This window comes from Conger conger, chromosome 13 (assembly GCF_963514075.1).
Source record: "Conger conger chromosome 13, fConCon1.1, whole genome shotgun sequence".
Lineage (NCBI taxonomy): Eukaryota > Metazoa > Chordata > Actinopteri > Anguilliformes > Congridae > Conger > Conger conger.
Genome location: NC_083772.1, coordinates 14,630,676 through 14,653,773, shown reverse-complemented (window position 1 = coordinate 14,653,773; position 23,098 = coordinate 14,630,676). Strand labels below are relative to the sequence as shown.

Below are 23,098 nucleotides of genomic sequence, written 5' to 3'. Positions count from 1 at the left end.
AGGCTCAATTATCCTCCCGCGATTTGTTCCGGCGGCCAGGCAAAGCGCTGGGAGTTGAGGAAGCCAATGGCTTATCTCTGCTGGAACGGCGCGCTGATGTGGCGGCCCGATAAGGCTCTGGCAGCGCGCTGGCCTTCCCGCCGCGGCCGGCGCTGATTGCGTCAGCGGCTCCCGCTAACGCGCCGGGGCCCTGGGGGCGGGGGAGGGGGGCGGCGGACGCGGGGTGTGAACGGAGGGCTGTTTTCGGGCTCAGACCCCCGGCGGTGTTGGGTGTCGGCGGGCCTCAGGTAACCGTAGCAGTGCTTGGAAAGTGAAATGCGATGCGGCGGCCATTTCAATCTGGACCCGACAATAGGCCCGCTGTGTCAGAGACTGCATGAATGATGCAGGCTTCAGTGTCTGTTACGTACAGTAATGCAGCTGTCAGCTCCAAAAAAAAACAAAACCCCAACAATCCCAGTGCGCACTGGACACACACACACACACAAACACACACACACACACACACAAGCGCACACGCGCGAAAACACACGCTTGATTAGACACAGCTCACAGAACAGACCTTACAGCACCCGTCGAAGAAGTGACGTAGTTTAATTAATTCAAGAGTCTAGTAGTCCTGCCCTCCCTCCCTCTCTGTCCAAACCCCCAGATGTCCTGGTTTTTCCCTCCTCAGCCAATGAGGAATGACCACCACCTCCATCCCTTCATCACCCTCCCTCCCCCCTCTGTCAGAGGCATGGGCCAGGGGACACTATTTGTCCTTCTCGTCTTTGGAAAGGAAATCCATTTCTCATTACAGCCCCCCGTCTAAAGGCATTGAACAGACGTACCCACCTCCTGGCCACCTGGCATATTGAGGAGCAGAGGGGGGAGGGGCTCTGGGTTCTGTGTCAGACCTGGGGGGGTCCATGGCAATCTGTTCCCGGGAGCCAATTAATAACCAGATACCGGCCCTTCGCCTTCCCGCCAGAACCAATTGTAACACAGGCTTCAATTAATAAGCAGGTACACTATAGGCTTTAGGGTTTGCTCATTGGAACAGAAATGGCACATCAGTTACGGTTACAGACAGCAAAAATAAGAGATAAATACTGAAATGTTACATGCCTATTCCAAATATATTCTGCAGCCTCTTAATTTATGCTTTGTGAAAATTGTGTTCCTGTTCACTTTGTTCCTGAACAATTGCTCAGTCAGAACTGCTCCACGGCAACTGTTCAAATTCTGCCAGTATTTTAATATGATGTATTAAATATTAGAACCAGGTATGTTATTGCTTTGAATGTATTATGGTCACCAAAGTTGACTAGGCAGGAAATGACTCTATTTAGCTGTCATTTGTGTTTCTTGGCTCAGTATGTCTTGGCTCCATACCGTGTGCAGTACTTTTTCTCTCTTCCAGGTATTAATATTGGAAGATAATCCTGCTATGAAATATATGCTGTCTGCAGTGTCATTTTTTGAGAATGTGATATTGGAGCAGGATTATAGCATTGTTGCATTCCTCCTGCTTCCATTTGACTTTATTTACCAGAAATTTATACTCAAAATTCTCAAATGTTCATAGTTCAAAACGGTTATTTATTATATTATATTACATTACATTTAGGCATTTGGCAGATGCTCTTATCCAGAGCGACATACAACAAAGTGCATACCCATAACCAGGGACAATTTAAACAGTATACAAATATAAACACAATGCCAAATGAATGGTGGTGCAGTGGGTAGCACTCTTGCCTCACAGCCAGAAGGTCCTGGGTTCAAATCCTGGCAACCATCTACTACATGGGGAGAGTTAGCATATTCTCTCCATATTCTCCCCATGTCCACGTGGGTTTCCTCCCATGGCCCAAAGACATGCAGCTTAGCTTGATAAGAGACCCTTAATCGCCCCGAGGTACAAGTGTGTGAGTGAATGGTGTGTGTGCCCTGCGATGGATTGGTGGCCTGTCCAGTGTATACTGGGATAAGCTAATGATAATGGACGGTAGATACAGGTGAGACATTCTGCAGAGCCGAGCTCAGGACTCCAGCACGTTTCATTAAAGCCACTCAGGGTCGACGTGTGTGGTGGACTCGGTTTCCGTTTCACATTGAAAGAAAGGTTTTAATTAGTTGCCTTCAGTATTAACAAAGCTTTGGGCAAAACGTTGAATAGAACTGTTTTATCTCACATATTATGGACTCCAGGTGGCATTTTCGGGCATTGTAACAGGTAGGACTTTGCAACCAATCTAGTAATTGTATATGTACGGTAGGTTAAATTACTGACACGGACACTGAAGCACTGAGCCCGTTGGCATCTGGACGGATCTGGCTGTGTCTACTCCAGTGCCTCCCCCACATCCACACAGCAGCGGCAACAGCCCTGAGTGTCTGAAGTGTGACATGAAATGGATTGATTGATTGATTCTCTGACTGGTTGCTTCATTGATTCCATGACTGATTGACTGATTTCCTGAGGCTCCATGAGCCTGGAGCCTCAGTGTTCATCCTTAGGATTTAAAGTTTCAAGTTAATACAAGTCTTACTTTTCTTCTGAAGAAACAAAGAAAGTTGGCAAACTGTTTTTGAGTGGTAAAGTGGTAAAGCTTGCATTTATCTGTTAGTGAAAGTTCAGGGCATGTGGATCGAATCTGGGCCCGGGCGCTTATTGCTGCTGTTATCGTGGCTTGTCATGTTGTCATCATAGTTCAGTGATTAAATTCTTTAGTAGACAGCCCTGCTGATGTTGCCTTCGTTCTCAGTTTTGCTTGGCCAATGTCCTTAACTGCTGCACTGCACAACTGCAGTTCAGGACTGTGTTTAGCTCTATTGATTCCTATTCTTTTGGCTGGTGTATAATATTGTCACAAGACTTCACGCTTTGTATTGAGAAAGGCTAAAGCGATTATTAGACTGGAATATCACTGGTTGAAGTAACCAAGGCTGCTGTATTGGCAGTGTGGTTTCCAGGCTAAAAATATCTTTTTTACTTTTATTTTTTATCCAGTTGTGTGGTTTACCTGCAATGCAAATCGCTGAGTTATTTTCCATTGCGTTGATTGCATATTGGCTAGTCTACACTATATGTTATTTTGATATAATGAGATATAAATCACATTAAGTCATGTTCCAAATGTTGGGAGTATTACATATTGATTTTATATTTATATTTTCATTACAGGTAACCTATATCTATGCCCTTATATACAGTATATAACCATTCTGAAATGGTACATACAGTGAGCTCCATAACACCAGTATCAGACTGGTTAACCAAGGCAATCAAAAGCCTAGAATCAAGACTCGATGTTGAAAGCTCTCTTATACCAGCAGCAAGGAAGGGATTGAACATGCCAGACTAATCCAAAGCCTTTTGTCGCCACGGTTGTGGTGCCTTGAAGTCTTTGGGGTCTCTGTATAAAAAGTGCTGTGTTTCCCACAGTGTATAATAATACCCTTGAACAAAAGCTGACCAGATGCACTTTAACCGCATGTAATGTTTGATTACAAATCTAAAACTGTGGAGTGCAGAGCTAAATCAAGAAAAAGTATGTATTTGTCCCAAACATTATGCAGCTCACTGTACATTCCTCTGGTGAGAATTCACCTGCAGCGACATTGCCAAAATAGACATTAAAATTTGATATCCCCAATACATTCCCAATAATATTCATGTTTAAACTGGATAACCCATAGGATCTAACTTGCTCATTTCAAATGCTATTTAAGTGAAAGCGTTTGTGGGGTTTTGTGTGGCGTTTGAATTGAGTTACATGAGCTTTTCTCTGTAAGAGGTTCTGCTGTGCAGTTCTCCCCCCCCGCCCGTCAGCTCCTCAAACAGTAGTCTGGTCACGACCAGTCCCTGCTCCATGGCCATTGGTCAACCCTGTCCCGGTTTAGCTCCCCCCCTCATTTTTTAATAGCTCCTGGTTTCTGTGCAGTTCTGACTGGGACAAACTGCTTTGGAGAATGGATGGTATGGAGTGTTAATTAACTTGCCATATACCTGCCTTCTTACGGGGGTAATATGTTTCCTCTGGATTCTCTAAATGAGGCTGGGTAGCAGGGAACCTGATGGTGAAAGACGGAGGCATCAGTCTTCTCTCACTCCATCGACTCGTTCCCTCGCTCTCTCTTTCCTCTTCTCCCTTTTAGTCTCCTTCTCACAGCCCCTCTGCATCTGTAATTCCCTGCGCATCCCTTATTGACTTCTCTCTCTGTCGCTCTCTCTGTCTCTCCCTCTCTCTCAATTCAGTTCACTTCAAGTTGCTTTATTGGCACGACAGAACATTACATTTTGTATTGCCAAAGCATGTAAAAAAATAAAAAAACACCCATTTAACATTGAAGGACTAGAAACAAATGAACACACTAACCATACTTTACAATAAGAACTTTGAATGTGAAGAGAGTGAGAAAAGAAAAACCTATTACCTTACGTAGGTAAATAAAAATAAAATGTTTTTATGTGGTTCATGTTACTCAGTGTCCATAAGATGCTGACAGGCAGTGATGTATTCTGCCGGCAGTTGAAGGCACTTCTTCTCCTCTTCTAATAGGATGGATAAGTCTCTCTCTAAGTCTCTCTCTGTTTCTGTCTGTCTGTGTTTCTCCCTCTCTCTCTCTGTTTCTGTCTCTCTCCCTCTTTCTCTGTCTCTCTCTTTCTCTCTCTGTCAGTTTTTTTGCTCTTTTTCCATCAACCCACATTGTCCTTATATCTCCGGTGCCCTTCCCCCCCCGCCCCATAAATACACATATGTGTGTCAGTGAGACTGATGAGTTTCCCCTCAGCACATTCAAACACAGGGCCGGCCGCTGAAATTGCTACATGCAGCCCTCTGTATTGGAGCCCTCCCTCCCTCTGTTATGTTTCAGATCAGTGACAGGCGAAATGGGAGTGAAGTGTAGTGGTTTGCCCAAGGAAAAGACTGAGGCGCAAAGTCCTTCATTAGCCCAGGAAATAAGGAAGGTAATTGACTTGTGTTGCAATTTTCCAGCAGCTGTACATGTAGCCAGCGCACATGTTATAAATAGCAGTGCTGCACACAAATCTCTGATGATTTCCCAACAACAGTCATTCATCAACGCTTGGCTAGGCAGCCAAGGGATATTATTAATGAGCAGGTTTCCCATTTCCCAGCATGCACTGCGGTGCGGAGACGTGGACCTTTTGGTCTGTGCTGGAGGCGTCCGCATCACTGAGGATAACCGTAACTGAAAATGTGAGGAACGAGCCGGCATTTGGGGAGACTGCCTCTCCACGTCTGCATGGACAGACTTGTGTTTGGATGGGTTTGTGCTCCACACAACCAGTCTGATACTGGTGTTATGGAGCTCACTGTATGTACCATTTCAGAATGGTTATATACTGTATATATGGGCATAGATATAGGTTACCTGTAATGAAAATATAAATATAAAATCAATATGTAATACTCCCAACCTTTGGAATATGACTTCATGTGATTTATATCTTATTATAACAAAATAACATATTACATTACATTACATTACATTACATTACGTGGCATTTAGCAGACGCTCTTATCCAGAGTGACGTACAACAAAGTGCAAATCAATCACAAGAACAAGTGCAAAAGTAGACCTGAGAGGACAGTACAGTTCCGAGTCCTAGTGTAAACATACAGAAATTCAGAACCCTTGAAGAGTACAATCAACTTTCAAACTAGCATAACACAGTTGGCAGCTAGAATACAACAACAGCCAATAAAAACAACAATACCTATACAAGTAACGATATCTATACATAAGTGCCATTACGGTCTAAGGCTAATCACAGTGATTGTGAGTTGGGGAGGGAAAGGTGTAGCCTGAAGAGATGGGTCTTCAGTCTGCGCTTGAAGGAGGTCAGAGACTCTGCCGTTCTGACATTCACCGGGAGGTCATTCCACCACATTCCACCACTGTGGTCATTCCACCACATATAGTGTAGGCTAGCCAATATGCAATCAACGCAATGGAAAATAACTCAGCGAGTTGCATTGCAGGTAAACCACACAACTGGATAAAAAATTAAAGTAAAAAAGATATTTGTAGCCTGGAAACCACGCTGCCGATACAGCAGCCTTGGTTACTTCAACCAGTGATTTTCCAGTCTAATAATCGCTTGAGCCTTTCTCAATAAATGGTAAATGGTTGGCATTTATATAGCGCCTTTATCCAAAGCGCTGTACAATTGATGCTTCTCATTCATCCATTCATACACACACTCACACACCGACGGCCATGCAAGATGCCGACCAGCTCGCCAGGAGCATTTTGGGGGCTAGGTGTCTTGCTCAGGGACACTTCGACACAGCCCAGGCGGGGGATCGAACCGGCAACCCTCCGACTGCCAGACGACTGCTCTTACTGCCTGAGCCATGTCACCCCAATACAAAGCGTGAAGACTTGTGACAATATTATACACCAGCCAAAAGAATAGGTATCAACCCGGGAAGCTAAATAAGCTGTCTGGTTTGTCAGATCAAAAAGCTATGGAAATCAAAGGAAATGCTACAGCTCTTTTAGCGTATTGCTGTTACACACACATTCAGCCATGTGCAGTCTGCATGCACACACGCACACAACATGAACGTGTCACCTTGCATGTATACGCAAACACACACAAACATTTACAGATGCACAAATGAGCATACACATAAACACTCACTTTATTATGAACACCTGTACACCTACTTTATTATCTAATCAGCCAATCATGTGGCATCAATGCAATGCATAAAATCATGTAGATACGGGTCAGGAGCTTCAGTTAATGTTCACATCAACCATCAGAATGTGGAAAAAATGTGATCTAAGTGACCCTAACCCTAACCCCTGGCCTGGTTTGGTAGTTTTGTGGTCAGCAGTGAATCCGTCAGCTTCAGTGTGGGTTAGGCAGTGTCTCTATAAAAACACTACTCTGTGAAAATTTGTGTTGAATAATGCCTTTGCTTTTTAAGCAACCCAGTTAACCAAGCTGAAATGCCTGGGAAATAAATTATTTATACTGCCATCAATATTATTTGACTTTGTTCTAGCTGATAGTGCTAAACTGAAATATTACATGTGGATATGGCTGTAACCTATAGTGTACTGTATCTATATACACTCACCGGGCACTTTATTAAGAACATTTTTACTTTATTACACATACTTATTAATGCAATTATCTAATCAGCCAATTGTGTGGCAGCAGTGCAATGCATACAGTCATGCAGATACGGGTCAGGAGCTTCAGTTAATGTTCACATCAACCATCAGAATGTGGAAAAATGTGATCTAAGTGACTTTGACCATGGAATAATTGTTGGTGCCAGGAGGGTCCCTGTTTGTATGCAGTGGCGTCTCACCTCCCCATAAAGCAGGGGTTTTCAACCTTTTCTGATCCAGGGTTCCCCAGCTGGACTCAAAGGCATCCAGGGGGAAACTCAAACATGAGTTGAAATGTGTTATATAAAAAGGTTTTTGTTTTTTTTGAAAGAGGTTTTATTTTTTTCAATGTTTTCTCCAAATGTCCAAAAAGTCATTGCAGATCAGATCAGGCCAGGGACCCCCTCCAGTCCCATCCAGGACCCTCAGGGGTGCACAGAGACCTCTGTTGCTCTGCTGCTGACCCACACAGCTGCCATCTTCCTCACAGATCAGCAGGTCTCAGCGGTGTGCTGCGTGGGCTGGAGGCTTATGGTCACAAAGGAAGGTGACTCACTTCACGACTGTCACCACCACCCGGGGAATTCACATTTGGCAGGGCGGAATTCACCACATACAGGCATGCAAGGCATTATTCAACACCAAATCTGCATAGTGCAGCATTTTTATAGAGACACTGCCAAACCGGGGGGGAGACACCCCCCCTGGCCTAGTTTAGCCTGTATGCGGTACTGAAACAGCCTGAGAGTCGGGGTTGGTGGTCAGAGTTTCTCAGCAGATGCACCGGGGCACTAGCCAATTTGCTTAACGCTTGCCGTTCTCGATCTGGTCATTTTGTGGTCGGCAGTGAATCCGTCAACTTCAGTGTGGGTTAGGCAGTGTCTCAATAAAAACACTGCTCTGTGCAGATTTGGTGTTGAATAATGCCTTGCATGCCTTTTAAGCAACCCAGTGTAAGAGTTAACAAATCTGAAAAGCCTGGGATATCTATATATATCAATATTATTTGACTTTGTTCTAGCTGATAGTGTGTTTAAGACTGAAATGTTACACGTGGATGTGGCTGTAACCTATAGGGTACTGTATCTATATACACTCACCGAGCACTTTATTAAGAACATTTTTACTTTATTACACATACTATTACAGATACGGGTCAGGAGCTGCATCACATCAACCATCAGAATGGGGAAAAAATGGGATCTAAGTGACTTTGACCATGGAATGATTGTTGGTGGCAGACAGGGTGGTTTGAGTATCTCAGAAACTGCTGACGCGCACTAGTCTCTAGAGTTTGCAAAGAATGCTGCAAAAAACAAAACAAAAAATCCAGTGAGCAGCAGGTTGGCAGACAGAAATGCCTTGTTAATGAAAGACATCAGAGGAGAATGGCCAGACTGGTCAAAGCTGACAGGAAGGTGACAGTAACAGTAACAGTAACAGTAACAGTGGTATGCAGAAGAGCATCTCTGAACACACAACGTATCATACCTCTTAGTGGATAGGCTACAGCAGTAGAAGTCTAAAAAATAAGTCTAATAATTACCTAATAAAGTGCTCAGTGAGTGTATCTTCTGTTCCTCGTTAACAAGTAATTCTGTTTAGTATAAATAATGTGTTTTATTAGAGGTTTGCACATTGACACAACTAGTCTAAAAATGTAGAATGTTTGCAGCCATATTGGCAGGGACTGCAGCGTTTGGAAGGCTGCCTGTTCCAGAACACTCCGGCATTGAATGGGTTAAACAAATACGCAGTAGAACCTCCAACCTAATGAAATGTAATCAAATGATTTCTTCCATAGCCCAGTCAGTTAATGTAAAGTAGATAACACGATCACACAGTGATGCACTCAAATGTGCCAACAGATAAAACTCAGTTAACACCCAAAGCAAACGACCATAGAACTGAGTGGGGGCAGTGGGTTCTCACTGCTTCTCCTCAGGCAAACCCACAGTGCAGAAGGCCCGAAACTGCAGAAATATGTTTCCTCTACTTGAGTTCATCTGTTGATAAGCATGTGGGTAATCATTTATTTGCGTTTCTTTTCTGTCGCTAGCACGTCGACTGTATTTCCATACTTAGTGGTACACTGCTCTTGCAATAGTACATACTTGTAGTATGCTTTTCATTCTTTGAATATAGCTATGGCTTTTTCCAGTGCATCTTGTACTGCACTACAACTCAAACACTTTAGTTTTCCAAATTGTATGCTTTAGCGGTAGTGCTGAGACATACACTTTTCCTGACCTTGATAGTAGTTTGGTTTCCTATAAATGAAAAGAGATTTGTATGGGTTTAGTGCGTGCTTGTTGGTGTCAGGGCTTAATGTCGATAAGGTGTAATTGCATGTGTTTCTCAGAGAGTCTAATGGCTTCGGTGGATGTATGAGACGCGGAGCATCACAGATTTATCAGTGGAACATAGCTGAAGTGGAGAATGCATAATGTGCCTCTAATATAGTCTGGTAAACAGAAAATAGTGATGTCAACAAGCAGGTATGACTACAAAAAATTACAGTAAAAAAGGGGGGGGGGGATTAAAATATTAAATCAATACTTTTTTCCCGCAAAGATGAAAAAAGGCTTCAGTTTGCAGAATGTTTGACAATGTCCTTTTTGACGGTGCGTACAGTAAATGCTGATATGATAATTCTGCATCTCCTGGATCAGTACAGAAAACTGCCAGTTCACTTATTGCCTTAACGGCAAAGAAAATAGCCAAACTGACTGGCCACAATGAAACCAAACCTTCACCAGAGCCATAGGCAATGTCCATTAGATATACTGCAGTCTCCAGTGACGAAAATACTGACATTGAGTCGGCTATGGCTCAGTTCACCAGTGCGCTGTGTTAACGCTAGTTTGACGGTTTGCACTTTGTGGAAAATAGGCCTCTCTGTGTTCTGGGGCTGTATTCACGTCTATGGTGTGATATTATTTTATGAATCTCCATTGTGTCTCTGCACACATGAATACACGCAGTGTGGGCACTTTATTAGGTATTTATTAGACTTCTTTTTTAAACGTATTGGTCTTCTATTGCTGTAGTCTATCCACTAAGAGGTTTGACGCGTTGTGTGTTCAGAGATTCCCTGCTTTGCCACGGTTGTAATGTGTGTGTATTTGTGTTACTGTCACCTTCCTGTCAGCTTTGACCAGTCTGGTCATTCTCCTCTGACCTCTCTCATTAACAAGGCATGTCTGCCCGCCGAACTGCTGCTCACTGGATGTTTTTTTGTTTTTTGCACCATTCTCAACTTTCTGTGCTATTGACTGTTGTGCATGAGATCAGCAGTTTCTGACATCCTGTCTGGCACCAACAATCATTCCATGATCAAAATCACTTAGATCACGTCTTCCCCATTCTGACGTTTGGTCTGAAAAACAGCTGAACCTCTTTGACTACGTCTGCATGCTTTTATGCATTTAGTTGCTGCCCCATGATTGGATGATGAAGTATTTGCATTAAAAGCTGGTGTACAGGTCAGCATAATAAAGTGCTCACTGAGTGTATATATTCGGTATAAGCCCTACAAAGTGTGTCACAGACAGGTTGAGGACCCGATGTGGATGGATGAGTGGCTTGGCCATGGCTGTCTTAGCGTCCTAATGGGAGTTCACTGAGGGGTGATGTAAGTTGTCAAATAGGGAGCGCTTCACTTTCAATCACACCCTAAGTCCCAGCAGGGGGATGTGGGTAAAACAGTGATGGAAAGGGCCCTGCTGATGGCAGTCTGAGTCTTGGGCCAGAGGAAGGCTTCACAGTCCCTCACCTACCCAGAGCCCATGTAGTTTGGAAATGTCTTCCTGGCATACCCAGTATAGTATAGTATTGTACAAAATAGAATCAGCTTATTGAGTTCTGTTGGCATGGAAACAATTGTTTTTGAGAAATTGTTTTTATTTTCCCCCGTGTTTCACGCGCGATATGACAACTCACAGCTGGTCCACTTGCAGAGGCTCAGGAGGAGAGGGTGGGCTGTTGATCTTTCTTGGCTCACAGTCAAGCGATGTTTACCCATTATCCTACTGAACCACCCCAAATTGGGTTCAAGTGCGATTCGGGAAAACACATTTTAAAGGAAGAGCCACTTACAGCTCCAGTTCCCCTTCCTGTGTTTGGACTGGAGGTGTTGCCCTCTTGCACTTAAACCAATTGGCAATGCCAAAAAGGCAGACAGGTCAACCAAACAGCCACCAACTGGCCCAGAAATATCTTCACTGTTTGTGTTCAGACTCGCTGCGTGTCCTGTGGTGCTTTGAATCCAGATGGAGCTTTGCAATCTTCGCCACAGGTGTCTGCATTGTCTACTTTGTGTCTCCGGTGAGAGACATTGGCATGCAGGCCAAATAATCACCAATTATCCACTTAATTCAAATGGCAGGGAGCGCAACGGTGTGTTTTTCTCCCAAGGTCTCCTGGTAACTATCTCGCTCAGATGACAGCTGGAATTTAATTGTCTGATGATGTCATTCCTTAGTCCTCTGAGTCTTTCTGCGTGTAACCGTGCGCATAGAATTACCGGATCAGTTTCGCCATTCGACTGGTTATGTATCGCATCGCCCAATCCGATATGACAAACGGGCTGTCTTAGCTTTCCCTCGCCTCACATCCCAGAATCTTTGAAGCCTGGACGTGGAATTGCCTTAAAGAGTTCCTGCATGAATACTGATCCCTGATCGCGTCCAAACGCTCTTCCTGTCTGGAAGACCGCAACGTTCAGAAGCCTTGCGTTATCTGCGGACTGAAATTCTGCACGGTACGGGGTTAGAGCGAGCCAGCGTGTAACACAGAGTACGGCGTTAGCTCTTTCTGCAGGAGACGTGTTGCCCGCGAATGCAGGCCCAGAATGCAATGCTGGCAGGGTCGGTGACTCCACGCATGGCAAGCGTGCAGGTGGATCGTGTCCTGGGACAGGTGGTCGCTCAGGAGGAGCCCCCGAAAGTCCAGCCGAGCTGCAGCACGGTCGCGTGATGTTTCTGTGCCGTTGCCACCACACTCCCGACAGGACTGAAAGGCTGTCTCCGGAGAGGGCTGCTGTAATGTCACGCTGATTGGTTGTCAACTTTCTGTAATTGCTCAGTCACTGGCTGTCAACTTTCTGTAATGCCACAGTCAATTGTTATGTTTATGACTATGTGAATGATAAAGTTCACTTTATCCAATAGCTCTGCTTAGCCACAGGTTCTATTGTAGTTTTTTTTAAGCCACAGTAATTGGCTGATACATATAATTTAATGCCACAGTGATTCGCTGAAAGTGTTTCTTTAATGCCATAGTGATCAGCTGAAAGGATCTCTATAATCCTTTTATTAATGCCACAGTGTTTGGTTGTAGATTTTAAGAAAAGCCACAGTGCCACAGTGATTGGCTTTAGAATGATTATGCAGTTGAAATTGTACTTCCCTCTAGGGTCTTTCAGCGCACTTATCCTTGGTTATGGGTATGCACTTTGCACTTTGTTGTACACGACTCTGGATAAGAGCGTCTGCCAAATGCCATTAATGCAATGTAATGTAATGTTATGTGACTGGTTGATGAAGTTTCTTTAATGCCACAGTGATTGGCTGAAAGGGTTTCCTTAATGCTGCTGTGATTGGCTGAAGGTTTCTGTAACAGTTCTGCATGACCTTAGCATTACAGGTTCCAATAATCTGCACAGTTACAGAGACCACTGTGAGTGTCTCCAGGGCTGGAGTAGGATCATGTGACCTTTGGAGCTGGGTCATGTGACCTTTATTCATCTTTTGTCTGGACACACAGTGGTCATGCTAGAGTGCAGCCCTGGGGACTGCAGCACATACTCCACAATGTACCACACACACTCCACAATGTACCACACACACACTCCACAATGTACCACACACACACTCCACAGTGTACCACACACACTCTCCACAATGTACCACACACACACACTCCACAATGTACCACACACACTCCACAATGTACCACACACACACTCCACAATGTACCACACAAACACTCCACAATGTACCACACAAACACTCCACAATGTACCACACACACTCCACAATGTACCACACACACACACTCCACAATGTACCACACACACTCTCCGCCATGTACCACACACACTCTCCACAATGTACCACACACACTCCACAATGTACCACACACACTCCACAATGTACCACACACACACTCCACAATGTACCACACATACACTCCACAATGTACCACACACACTCTCCACAATGTACCACACACAATCCACAGTGCATCACAACAACACTTCAGCACACTCCACAGTGTACTAAATGTCTGAGGGGCACATAGCCTGTTTCAGGGATACTTTATAAAAAATATTATGAGAAAAAAGGTTCAGGGCACAGGTGTGTTGGGGAAGTGAACTCTTATGTTCCTGGTAGTTCCTGTCCTTTCCCTAGTTAACTAACTGTATAACCTCCGATGTCACATGAAAACTCTGAACAGCTGATCACTGTGGCTGGGCATAGGTTCATTTCCCATTTATTGGCCTTTCGAAAGGAATGAAAAATTGATTTCAAGCCCCAGGAAGATGTATCTTTTTAGATGTGTCGAGTTAATTATAGCATGGAACTGTCCTTGCTCCCGTTGATTCATATATTTTAGGCATTGGAAAAACCTGGTCCTGCAAAGTGAAAATGATTTTGTTGTTGTTCAAGATGCAATTATAACTGACACAACAGGTATAATTGCACTTTCTGTCCTGATGAGGACTTCACTACGGTTTGTTGAATTCAATGTGGACTTAACTAGAACAGCACAAGGCGGCAAATGAGTGGCACAAAGAAGAGGAAAAGGCGAACAAACTTGACAACAAAAATAAAAAGCAGAAACTCCCCCTTGTATCCCTGCTTGACCCCATTCCCAGCCAATGAGATCCCACCATTTCACAAGAGCACGGGCAGGCGTGATCTTGTTTTATGAGGCTGCAGTAAGAGGTTTTTTAAAATCTTTCAAATAACAAAAGGCGGGTTGCATATAAAGGTCATGGTTTTAATGATTGATCTTTTATCACGTCATTCCATAACCAGTGCTGAATCCTCCCTAGGTGCAGTGTCCTGTACGTAAGCGTGGTGTTGTACCTGTCCATAACCAGTACTGAATCCTCCCTGGGTGCAGTGACCTGTATGTAGGCGAGGTGTTGTACCTGTGTAGGTTGAAGGGCGTTTGAAGGGCATGGCCGGCCCGTGCGTTCAGCACATGCCAGGCCCCAGTGGGGCTGTGACCGCAGGTCGAGCTCTGCCCCCAGGCAGCACTCCCTTCGTTTTACTTTGGGGTGGGGGAGGGGCTCATGGGTGCCCGTACAATGGAGCCCAGTGCGGCCACAATGGGATGACATCATTGCAGGAAGGAGAGGACGGGGGTGGTACAGGCAGGGTGGGTGAAGCCAACTGAGACTAAGCTGGCATGCAGGGCTGCTGGGGTGGGGGATGGGGTCGGAAAACGGATCGGGAGGGGGTGTGTGGGGGGGGGGTGCAGTAGCCAAAGGGCAAAAACAGATGCAGTTCTGCCAACAGAGTTATATGTGTGTATATATGTACATAAGTACGTACTTATGCACGTACGTATGTATTTATTTTGGTATGCCTGTTTAAATACATATACATACACATATATAGGTGTGAAAAGTACCTTTAATTCTCCATGCAAAACTCCTGGACTACTCTGTGTCCGTGAAACTGGGCCTGAATCAATCAGATCAGCTAACGCTTTCCCTTTCCGTGATATATGTGATATATGATATATGTGATACAATTCATTAGGAAGCTGTTACATTCTCAGCTGATTATATTACAGACTGACAGGTGACATTAGTACAACACTGCTGAAAGTATCGACACTTGGTTATTGAAATGAATCCTTTTGTGGAATATAAAAAATTCAAGAGCCAACTAATGCTGTGCTAGAAGATGTTTATGGTAAAAATACAGAACTTAAAGCCCTTTTTTATTTTCATAATCAATATAAAATTGGTTGAAAGACAAAAACAGCACTGGGGGTACCCCTAAGCTTGAATTTGAAAAATCCTTTTCCGTGGGTTTGGGAATACTGCCAACTCACATCAAACATTCCCACAATGTTGCTGCCATGCAGCGGTAATGGTATGACATGCATAGAACATTCCAGTAACGCTGCGAAAACCTCTGTTGTTTTAGCTATGTGGCTGTTGCCTCACACTAGCTAAGTTTCTGTCCAAAGGTTGGCAAAAGAAAATGCAAATCACTGTGTGTTTTGCTAATGTTCTGAAGAGGGCGCAACAAGATTACGTAATCAGAAGACTGCCAGCTGGGGCCAGCTAGAGATCTGGGGGAGGGTCTCTGGGCCAGCTGGGGCCAGCCAGAGATCTGGGGGAGGGTCTCTGGGCCAGCTGGGGCCAGCCAGAGATCTGGGGGAGGGTCTCTGGGCCAGCTGCCCTTTTTTTGGCTCGAGCAGAAGCATGGGACCTTCGGTCGTCGTCACATCATAATGCATTCAAAAAAATATGTTTCCATTGGTTTCCATAACCCTTTTATATTATGTTCAGTGTTTTATTTTGACTTTTATTTCAGGCATTTCCACTGCAATTTTCTTATGTGCAAATTTAAATTTCAAATAAAAACAGTTGGCCGGAAACGCCACTACAGAGACTGCTATCGACACAGGGCTGGGGGGCTGTACGGTGCCACCTTATGGGTGTACGTGTGCCCCTCCAGCAGAAGGTGAGGTCATTGCTCCGTACAGTGCACGTCGTGTGCGACTCCAAAGAGCATCTGAGCCGATCTGTGTCAGGCAGAAGCGGGCCGATGACATCTTAACGGAAAATTCCATTGGAAAAGTCTCTGTCTCCCCCCACTTTGTCTAAGCAGAGGTTGATTTGCCCAGGGCCACTGACCACTGTTAGCCGCAGATGATCCCCCCTGTCCCGTCCCAATTAAAGCCTTTTCCCTTGGCGCCCATGATCACGTTAATGTCATCCACATCTCGTCATCCCTGGAGCCAAAACAAGGTGATCTTATTTAATCATCCTCTTCCCAGTGACCTCACCACGCACTACCGCTAATGGCTTTCCTATAGGCCGTAAACATCTTCAAATGGAATAGGATTGATTCCCGGGAGCACTAATGGTGCTTTTCAACAGATTCTGCCGCACAATTTATTCGTTATTTTCTGGTGAATTCCTGCCATTTTATCCATTTTATTTGCACACTTTGTCTCCTCAAATGGGTGTTTTGGATTGTATTCGCTATGCTGTCCAGCCCTATAAGACGGTGAGAAAGTGAACCGCTGCATAATTATGGGCTCGACTCTGTAAGCCCAGGTGCAAGCTTGTGTGTTTCCCTTTCTTTTCTCAAACGGGAAAAACAGCATTGAGGGGGGTGTGTGGGGGGGGGGGGGCATCTCTCCAGGGCTCCCTCTGTCTCGGTTCCCTCCACACTCTTTCCCCGTCTCCATCTGCTCCCTTCCAGAGGGCCCGGCGCGCCGCCTTCGACAACAACAGCCTTCGACAACAGAACTGTGGGAGCGCGCTCTGATACAGTCGCTACCGGTCCCTTCCCAGTCATCCTCGACTTGTGACCTGGGTGACTGAGATATGGCACAGTAGGAGCCACCATTTTACATTCAACTGTCACTTTTTTTAACTTGGTGCGCTCGACAACATCGACGCTGAGGAACAATCTTCTCCGCCTGACCTCACAGACATTTCGACTTCTAACACTGACTGGGCAAAATAGACGAATAAATAAACATCACTGAGTTTCCATTCCGAGCACGCAGCAGCATATCAACCCAGAGGAACACATCAAAACATCTTGAGTTCTAATATTGCCTGCCAGTAAATTCATTAGTCAGCGTATGGGGAGAATTCGTAACGCCATGGCTAGGCGCTAAGTAATGTGACCCAGTAATAAAACTCTGTAATGTGTGGCCTTGAGAATCGCAGAGTAAAGGCAACCTAACTACTATGTTTTTGACTGCAGATATATTATTCAGAGACGCTCCCTGCTGAAAACAGCTCAAGTCATGTTTTGAAACAGCTGGTAGCTGCTTCACCAGTTCGGACCAGCTCCCAGCTCAACATGGTTTAGCTCTTTGACCAGTTCAGGCCAGCTTGACATGGTTTGACCAGCTCAAGCTGTGTTTCGAAACAGCTCAGACAAGCTGCCAGCACTAGCTGGTTGGCAGGCTCATACCCAGCTAGACCAGCTTTATGACTCAATTTTCAAGCTGGTCAAGCTGGCATAGCTGGATTTTACATCAGGGCTTATTTGCTTATTTCTTCTTGTCCTCTGTGCTCTTTGGTGTGTTCAGCTGTGTTTATGAACTTGGGAGGGGATATTCTGAGGTCACATATTGATTGCTCTCACTGGAAGGCCCTATTTCACTGAGTGACTGAGGGAGACGAATCCCGGCTCGCATCATCCATCTCCGCTGCACCCCTCCTTCCTCCCACCATCCTTCCCCGATATCCTTTCTGTACCTACAGCATTATGTATGCCCCCTTCTGACAGCTCTTAAATGAAATGCTTCTAAAGGTCAAGTCCACTTTCTCTTTCTCCGTCTTTTCTTGTACTCTCTCAATTATGCGCGCTGTTATTTGACAGTTGTTTAAAAAGGTTTTTAAAGGTCCTCTCTCTCTCTCTGCCTGTCTCTCTCTCTCTCTCGCCCTACTCCCGTTCACTCTCTTTGTTCTGCTGCTGGCCTGGCCTTAAATATGCCACTCCACCATGGCATATTTACTAGAGGTTCAGTATTCAGTCAGTGGAGGTCAGTTCCATTTAAAAAGAAATTGGGGTCAATTTCATTTCAATACCTCTAATTCGGGAAATAAATTGAATTTCGATTAATTTACAGAACTGACAGAATAGAAATGGAGCTGAACCAAACCCAGACAGAGTGCAAATCCTTGCCCTGGTCTTATCGGTGTAATAACCAATACAGTGCAGTGTATTCTACTTCAGTCAACTGTGGAGTATTGCTTATCATCCTAGTGGGACGCAATCTTATTCAGGAATTAATTAGTCTAATCAAATACGGGCTCCACCATTAAGGGCCACAAGTTTAAAAAATTGGTTGCTCGTAGTAGTGGGGTTTACATATCACACACTGCTGCTTGCATGGAGGAAATAATCTTCATTGCGTTCCTAAAAAGATGGAGCGCTATTTGTTCTTGGGATTATTGGAGCTCAGGAATGGGAACACACAAGGATGATCTGTGAATGTTTGGGAAGCGATTCAAATTTGGCTCCAGAGGTGTGAGGCAGGCAAACCCATCTGGTGGAGACTGATGCAACTCCACATCGCCAAGGACACTTCAATCTGACTCCACAAGGGCTTCGGTTTGCAGAAAAGCTGGCTAAGCAGGCCGTGAAATAGACCACTAAATCATACATTTTATCAGATGCTTCTTGGATGGATGGAGGTGTCAGTCTCAGGTGGTGCTGCGGGAATCTTGCGCTAACCGTCTGCCAAGCGACAAGCTGCAATTGGCTCACGCCGCCTAACGTGTCGCCTCATTGGGGTGGGGGAGGGGTGTTCTGGGCACTCTTAATCTGGGGGTGTATTAGGCAGGAACGGCAACTGACTCAGCGAGAGGCCGTGGTTCATGCTGCCCTGGGATCTGCGCCCAGGGAATGCTGGGAGATCAGACGAGTGTCTCTGCAGGGGGTCCATCTCTGTTAATTTTCAGCTGCTGCACCCACGCCCTATCCCGCAGAAAACATCTCACGACCCGTCTCACTCCCCTGTCTCATCCTTAGAATCGCTTATGCTGAATTAAGCAGGCAGTCGTCAAGTCTTTAACAGGGAGAACGCACGCACTCTCAAAACACATCATCATTTCTCCGTAACTCCATCCCTTCATATGGTAAGGACGGACAGAATTGCATACGCCTGGTACAAAATGTAATATGCGTCAGCGTGTCCCCCAGCCTTTATGCTGTGTGTTATGAGTGTGTAACCGTTGAGTCGGGGGACCCCGGTATGCCAGTGTCCATTGTGTGTGTGTGTGTGTTCTGGGGACTGCAGTGTCCAGCGTGTGTCTGTGTGTTCTGAAACGGGGGGACCCCAGCGCGTGTGTGTGTGCGCTTGGCCTACTCCAGCGTGTTGTGATGGAGTGTCCTCCACCCTCCTTCCCCCACCCTCCTTTTCTCCCTCCCTTTTCTCACTGTGATAGATCACCCTTTCAAAACTCTTCAGCCAAGTCGCCATGGAAACGCTGGGCCGTGTGGAGAATATCTATGAGAACATTGTGGCAGGGCTTCCCTCTCCTCAGTGCTGCCGGATTGTACCACGTAGTGGGGGGGAGGGGGGAGGGGGGGGGGGGGGCACACACACAAAGGGAATGTCAAGTTTACTCTGGTGAAAGTTAGAAGAACTAGAAGCTCGCAAGCCTAGCTCAGATGGACCCTGGATGCAGCTGAGTTGGGAACATTGCCTGTCAGAGACGTAAACCTATGACTTTCTGCTGTTTGTCAACGTCTTTGCCATTGCCCGGCATATTTTGTTTGAATATGGAATAACGTTCGCTAGGCTAATGCATCCGAACTGGGGGCTCACTCTAACATCACTGCAGCAGATGTCTCAAGTGGCACACACACAATTCATCATCAAATTGTATTGGATGTAAGATTACATTATATCAATTTGAATTACATAATGGTTGTTTATGATTGGTTTGGCGTTAGGTGCAAACAAAAGCGAAACCTGGCTTAGACGTTCCGTTACATTTTCCATAATTCCTGAAAGTGGGGGGACAAAACATCCCGGTGTTCCCCTTATTCCAGTGCCCATGCCTTCCCCTCCTCTCTCCCTCCCTCTCTCTCTCTCCCTCCCACTCTTATAGTGTCAGCATTCATTCTTGGTATCCTTGTCAAGCTGTGTCCTGTTTTCTCCTCTCTCTCTCACTCTCTCTCTCTTCAGATCTCATTCCCTCTCTGTAAATCCCTTGGCATTCCCTGCACATATCAAACCCCAGTGCATCGCTGGCCGTGTTCTGTTTTTCAGTTAAAAGCGGGGCAATGCACTCGAGTAGCCCAATCTCTCTCCTCCATCTCCACCCCCTCTCCTCTCTCCTCTCTCCTCCATCTCTTCCCCCCTCTCCTCTCTCCTCTCTCCACCTCTATCTTCACCCCTTCCCTGCTTGGTATTCCGGGCACTGCAGGCCTTGGGGCCGGGGGGGGGATGGGGGGATGGGGGGATGGGGGGGAAAGGGGGGTGTGTGATCCAGTGGAGCACAGTGTGGAAATGGCTCCCATCAGCAGTGCATCATGGGCAATTAAATTACAGTAGAAATGCGCTGGGGTGGTTCTGGACATCTGGCAAGCGGAAATGGATGGATGACTGAAGGACGGCGTTTGGCTTGTGTGTGTGTGTGTGTGTACCCTCCCCACACGTATGTAGCTCTGTGCTGCCTAAGGAGACCCATCACACTATCTCCATCACTGGAGATAATGAGTGTTTGTGCGGCTGTTTTGAAGCCTCGTAGCTGGAGCCATGTAAGCACTCCCCTGTGGTCTATTACCAAAGAGAAAGATGATGACATGCCAGCCTGGCAAGAAGCTGTTACGTGTCTGTTATGTCTGATGTCCTTAGTCCCTTTTCCGCCGCGGCGACCGTCTGGTTTGAACAGAGTCACGTCCACCTCAACTCACCCCCCCCCCCACGCCCCCACGCTCCCACGCTCTACTCCTGCAAGCCTGGTGTCATCACTGTGGAAAGTGGATGACTTCGCATCATTGTGTACCCCATTACTGTATGTTCTATATGCTGCAAATCACTCGGGAGCATCTAAGCAAGGCAATTTAGCCTCCTCTACAGTCTTCTGTCACCTGTTATCTAATAAATGACTGAGCGTTTATGTAATGCCCTTCTTTTCCAAGGCGGCGGTAATGCCTCCCCGTTGGGATTTCTGTTGTCGTGCATGTTGTTGTGAATGTAGTATGTGCACTACATGGCATTATGATGCTGGTGTTGTACTCTCACAGTTACTGGATGTGATGTTTGGTGTATTAGACTGTAATGGCTTTTAGAGTGTAGGTAGCAGTGCTAACGCATTTTCTGTGTGAGAAAGAGAGTGTGTTAGTAAGGGAAAGGGTTTCAGGGGGACTCTAATCTCCTGTTTTGGCACTAATTCTCAAAGCACACGGAGGACGTGGACACAGTACACACAGTAGAACACACACACATTCTCTCTTACAATGGTCTGTAATGAATTGTCACGGCCCTCCACAGGAGACAGAACGAGCCTGTGAGCGGTGGAGAGTTTGGGGTTGTTTGTGCTGTGGTGTGAATCGAGCTTTGTGTGCGATGCCATTATCTCTGCCAGAGCAACAGTGTCACTGTCACCTCAGTAACCGTTACCTCCCAGGCCGGCCTCTTCTCTGGGGCCTCTCTCTCTCTCCCCCTCTCTCTCTCTGCCTCTCTTTCTCCCTCCTTCTCTCCCCCTCTCTCCCTGCCTCTCTTTCTCCCTCCTTCTCTCCCCTCTCTCTCTGCCTCTCTTTCTCCCTCCTTCTCTCCCCCTCTCTCTCTTTCTCTCTTTCTCCCTCCTTCTCTCTCCCTGCCTCTCTTTCTCCCTCCTTCTCTCTCTCTCTATCTCTTCTGCCCACCGCACTACCTTGGTCTGACAGCAGCAAGCGGATCTGTGATTAGAACATGGGATGCATTCCGGTGCATTCTGTGGTTTAGCCCCGGTGAGGAGTCAGCAGCTTTCTGACAGCAGAGCACTGGCATCAGGGGAGCAGGACACTGCAGATGCTTTTAATCTTCCTCTGTGTGGCAGCCTGTGGCCTGGGAGTCACTCTCCTCCCCGCGTAGAGAAGCCCCAAAGATGACCAGGCCGGATTCCTAAAGCCTCAGGTCTGATTTTGGTTCTGTTGTCGCCCCTCACAGGTCACCTGGGTCCACCCGCTCTCTGCACCACCAGCGTCTGCTCCCTCCCTCTGTCCGCCCCTCCGCCCCGCTGCGGCCATGGCGCTCCGCTCCCCGACGCCGCGCCTCCTCCTCCTCCTGCTCCTGCTGCTCCCCCTGCCCTGCGCCCCGGAGTCCCAGCGCGAGGAGGAGGAGCGGGCCGTGTCCACGGCCCCCGGGACCTCAGGCAACGGCACGGCCGGGGGCCGGCGGCCCTGCGCCGGGAGCCCTTCCGGCTGCAAGCGTGGCGTGCTGCTGCCCGTGTGGGAGCCCAGCGGCCCCGGCCTGGGGGACAAGGTGGCCCGCGCCGTGGTCTACTTCGTCTGCCTCATGTACACCTTCCTGGGCGTGTCCATCGTCGCCGACCGCTTCATGGCCTCCATCGAGGTCATCACCTCCCAGGTACCCACACACACTCACACGCAGACTCACGCACTCGCAGACTCACGCACACACACACACGCAGACACACGCAGACTCACGCACCAACACTCACACACTCACACACAGACTCACGTACACACACACACTCACACAACGACTCACGCACACACACACACTCACACGCAGACTCACGCACACACACACACTCACACGCAGACTCACGCACACACACACACACACACACACACACACACACGCAGACTCACACACACACACACACACACACGCAGACTCACGCACACACACACACACACTCACATGCAGACTCACGTACACACACACACTCACACGCAGACTCACGCACACACACACACTCACACATAGGTACTCCCCATACACACACACACACAGGGAGACCCTTATCGGATGAGATTGATTCCGTATGACAAACCATATGACGCCAGAGAGATTTTTTTTGTTCAGATATTTTTTTTTGCAGAAAATTAAATAACAAATGAAAAGGGGGAAAGCTATTCCTCTGGCAAGTCGACAAACAAGACAAAAGGGAAACGCACAGGATAAATGGAGACGTTCCAGGAATCAGACGTGCGAGACAGGACCGCCAGTTGCTTTGTAGAGAATTAGAGAAACAAAGCTGTTTATCACAGCA

General features: G+C 46.5%; 1 protein-coding gene across 3 annotated transcripts in view; it reads left to right on the top strand.

Annotated features, from left to right (window-relative positions):
- The window catches only part of slc8a2b (solute carrier family 8 member 2b), a 92,768-nt gene that overhangs the window by 36,357 nt on the left and 33,313 nt on the right, over positions 1–23,098 (top strand). For 2 of the 3 annotated variants that reach the window (XM_061218409.1, XM_061218408.1), the window contains exon 2: positions 22,027–22,446. In XM_061218409.1, the coding sequence (XP_061074393.1) occupies positions 22,105–22,446 (342 nt within the window). In that variant the 5' untranslated portion in view covers positions 22,027–22,104. Of the gene's footprint in view, positions 1–21,704; positions 21,828–22,026; positions 22,447–23,098 lie in introns of those variants that run through there. The other variant, XM_061218407.1, reaches the window with a different exon arrangement.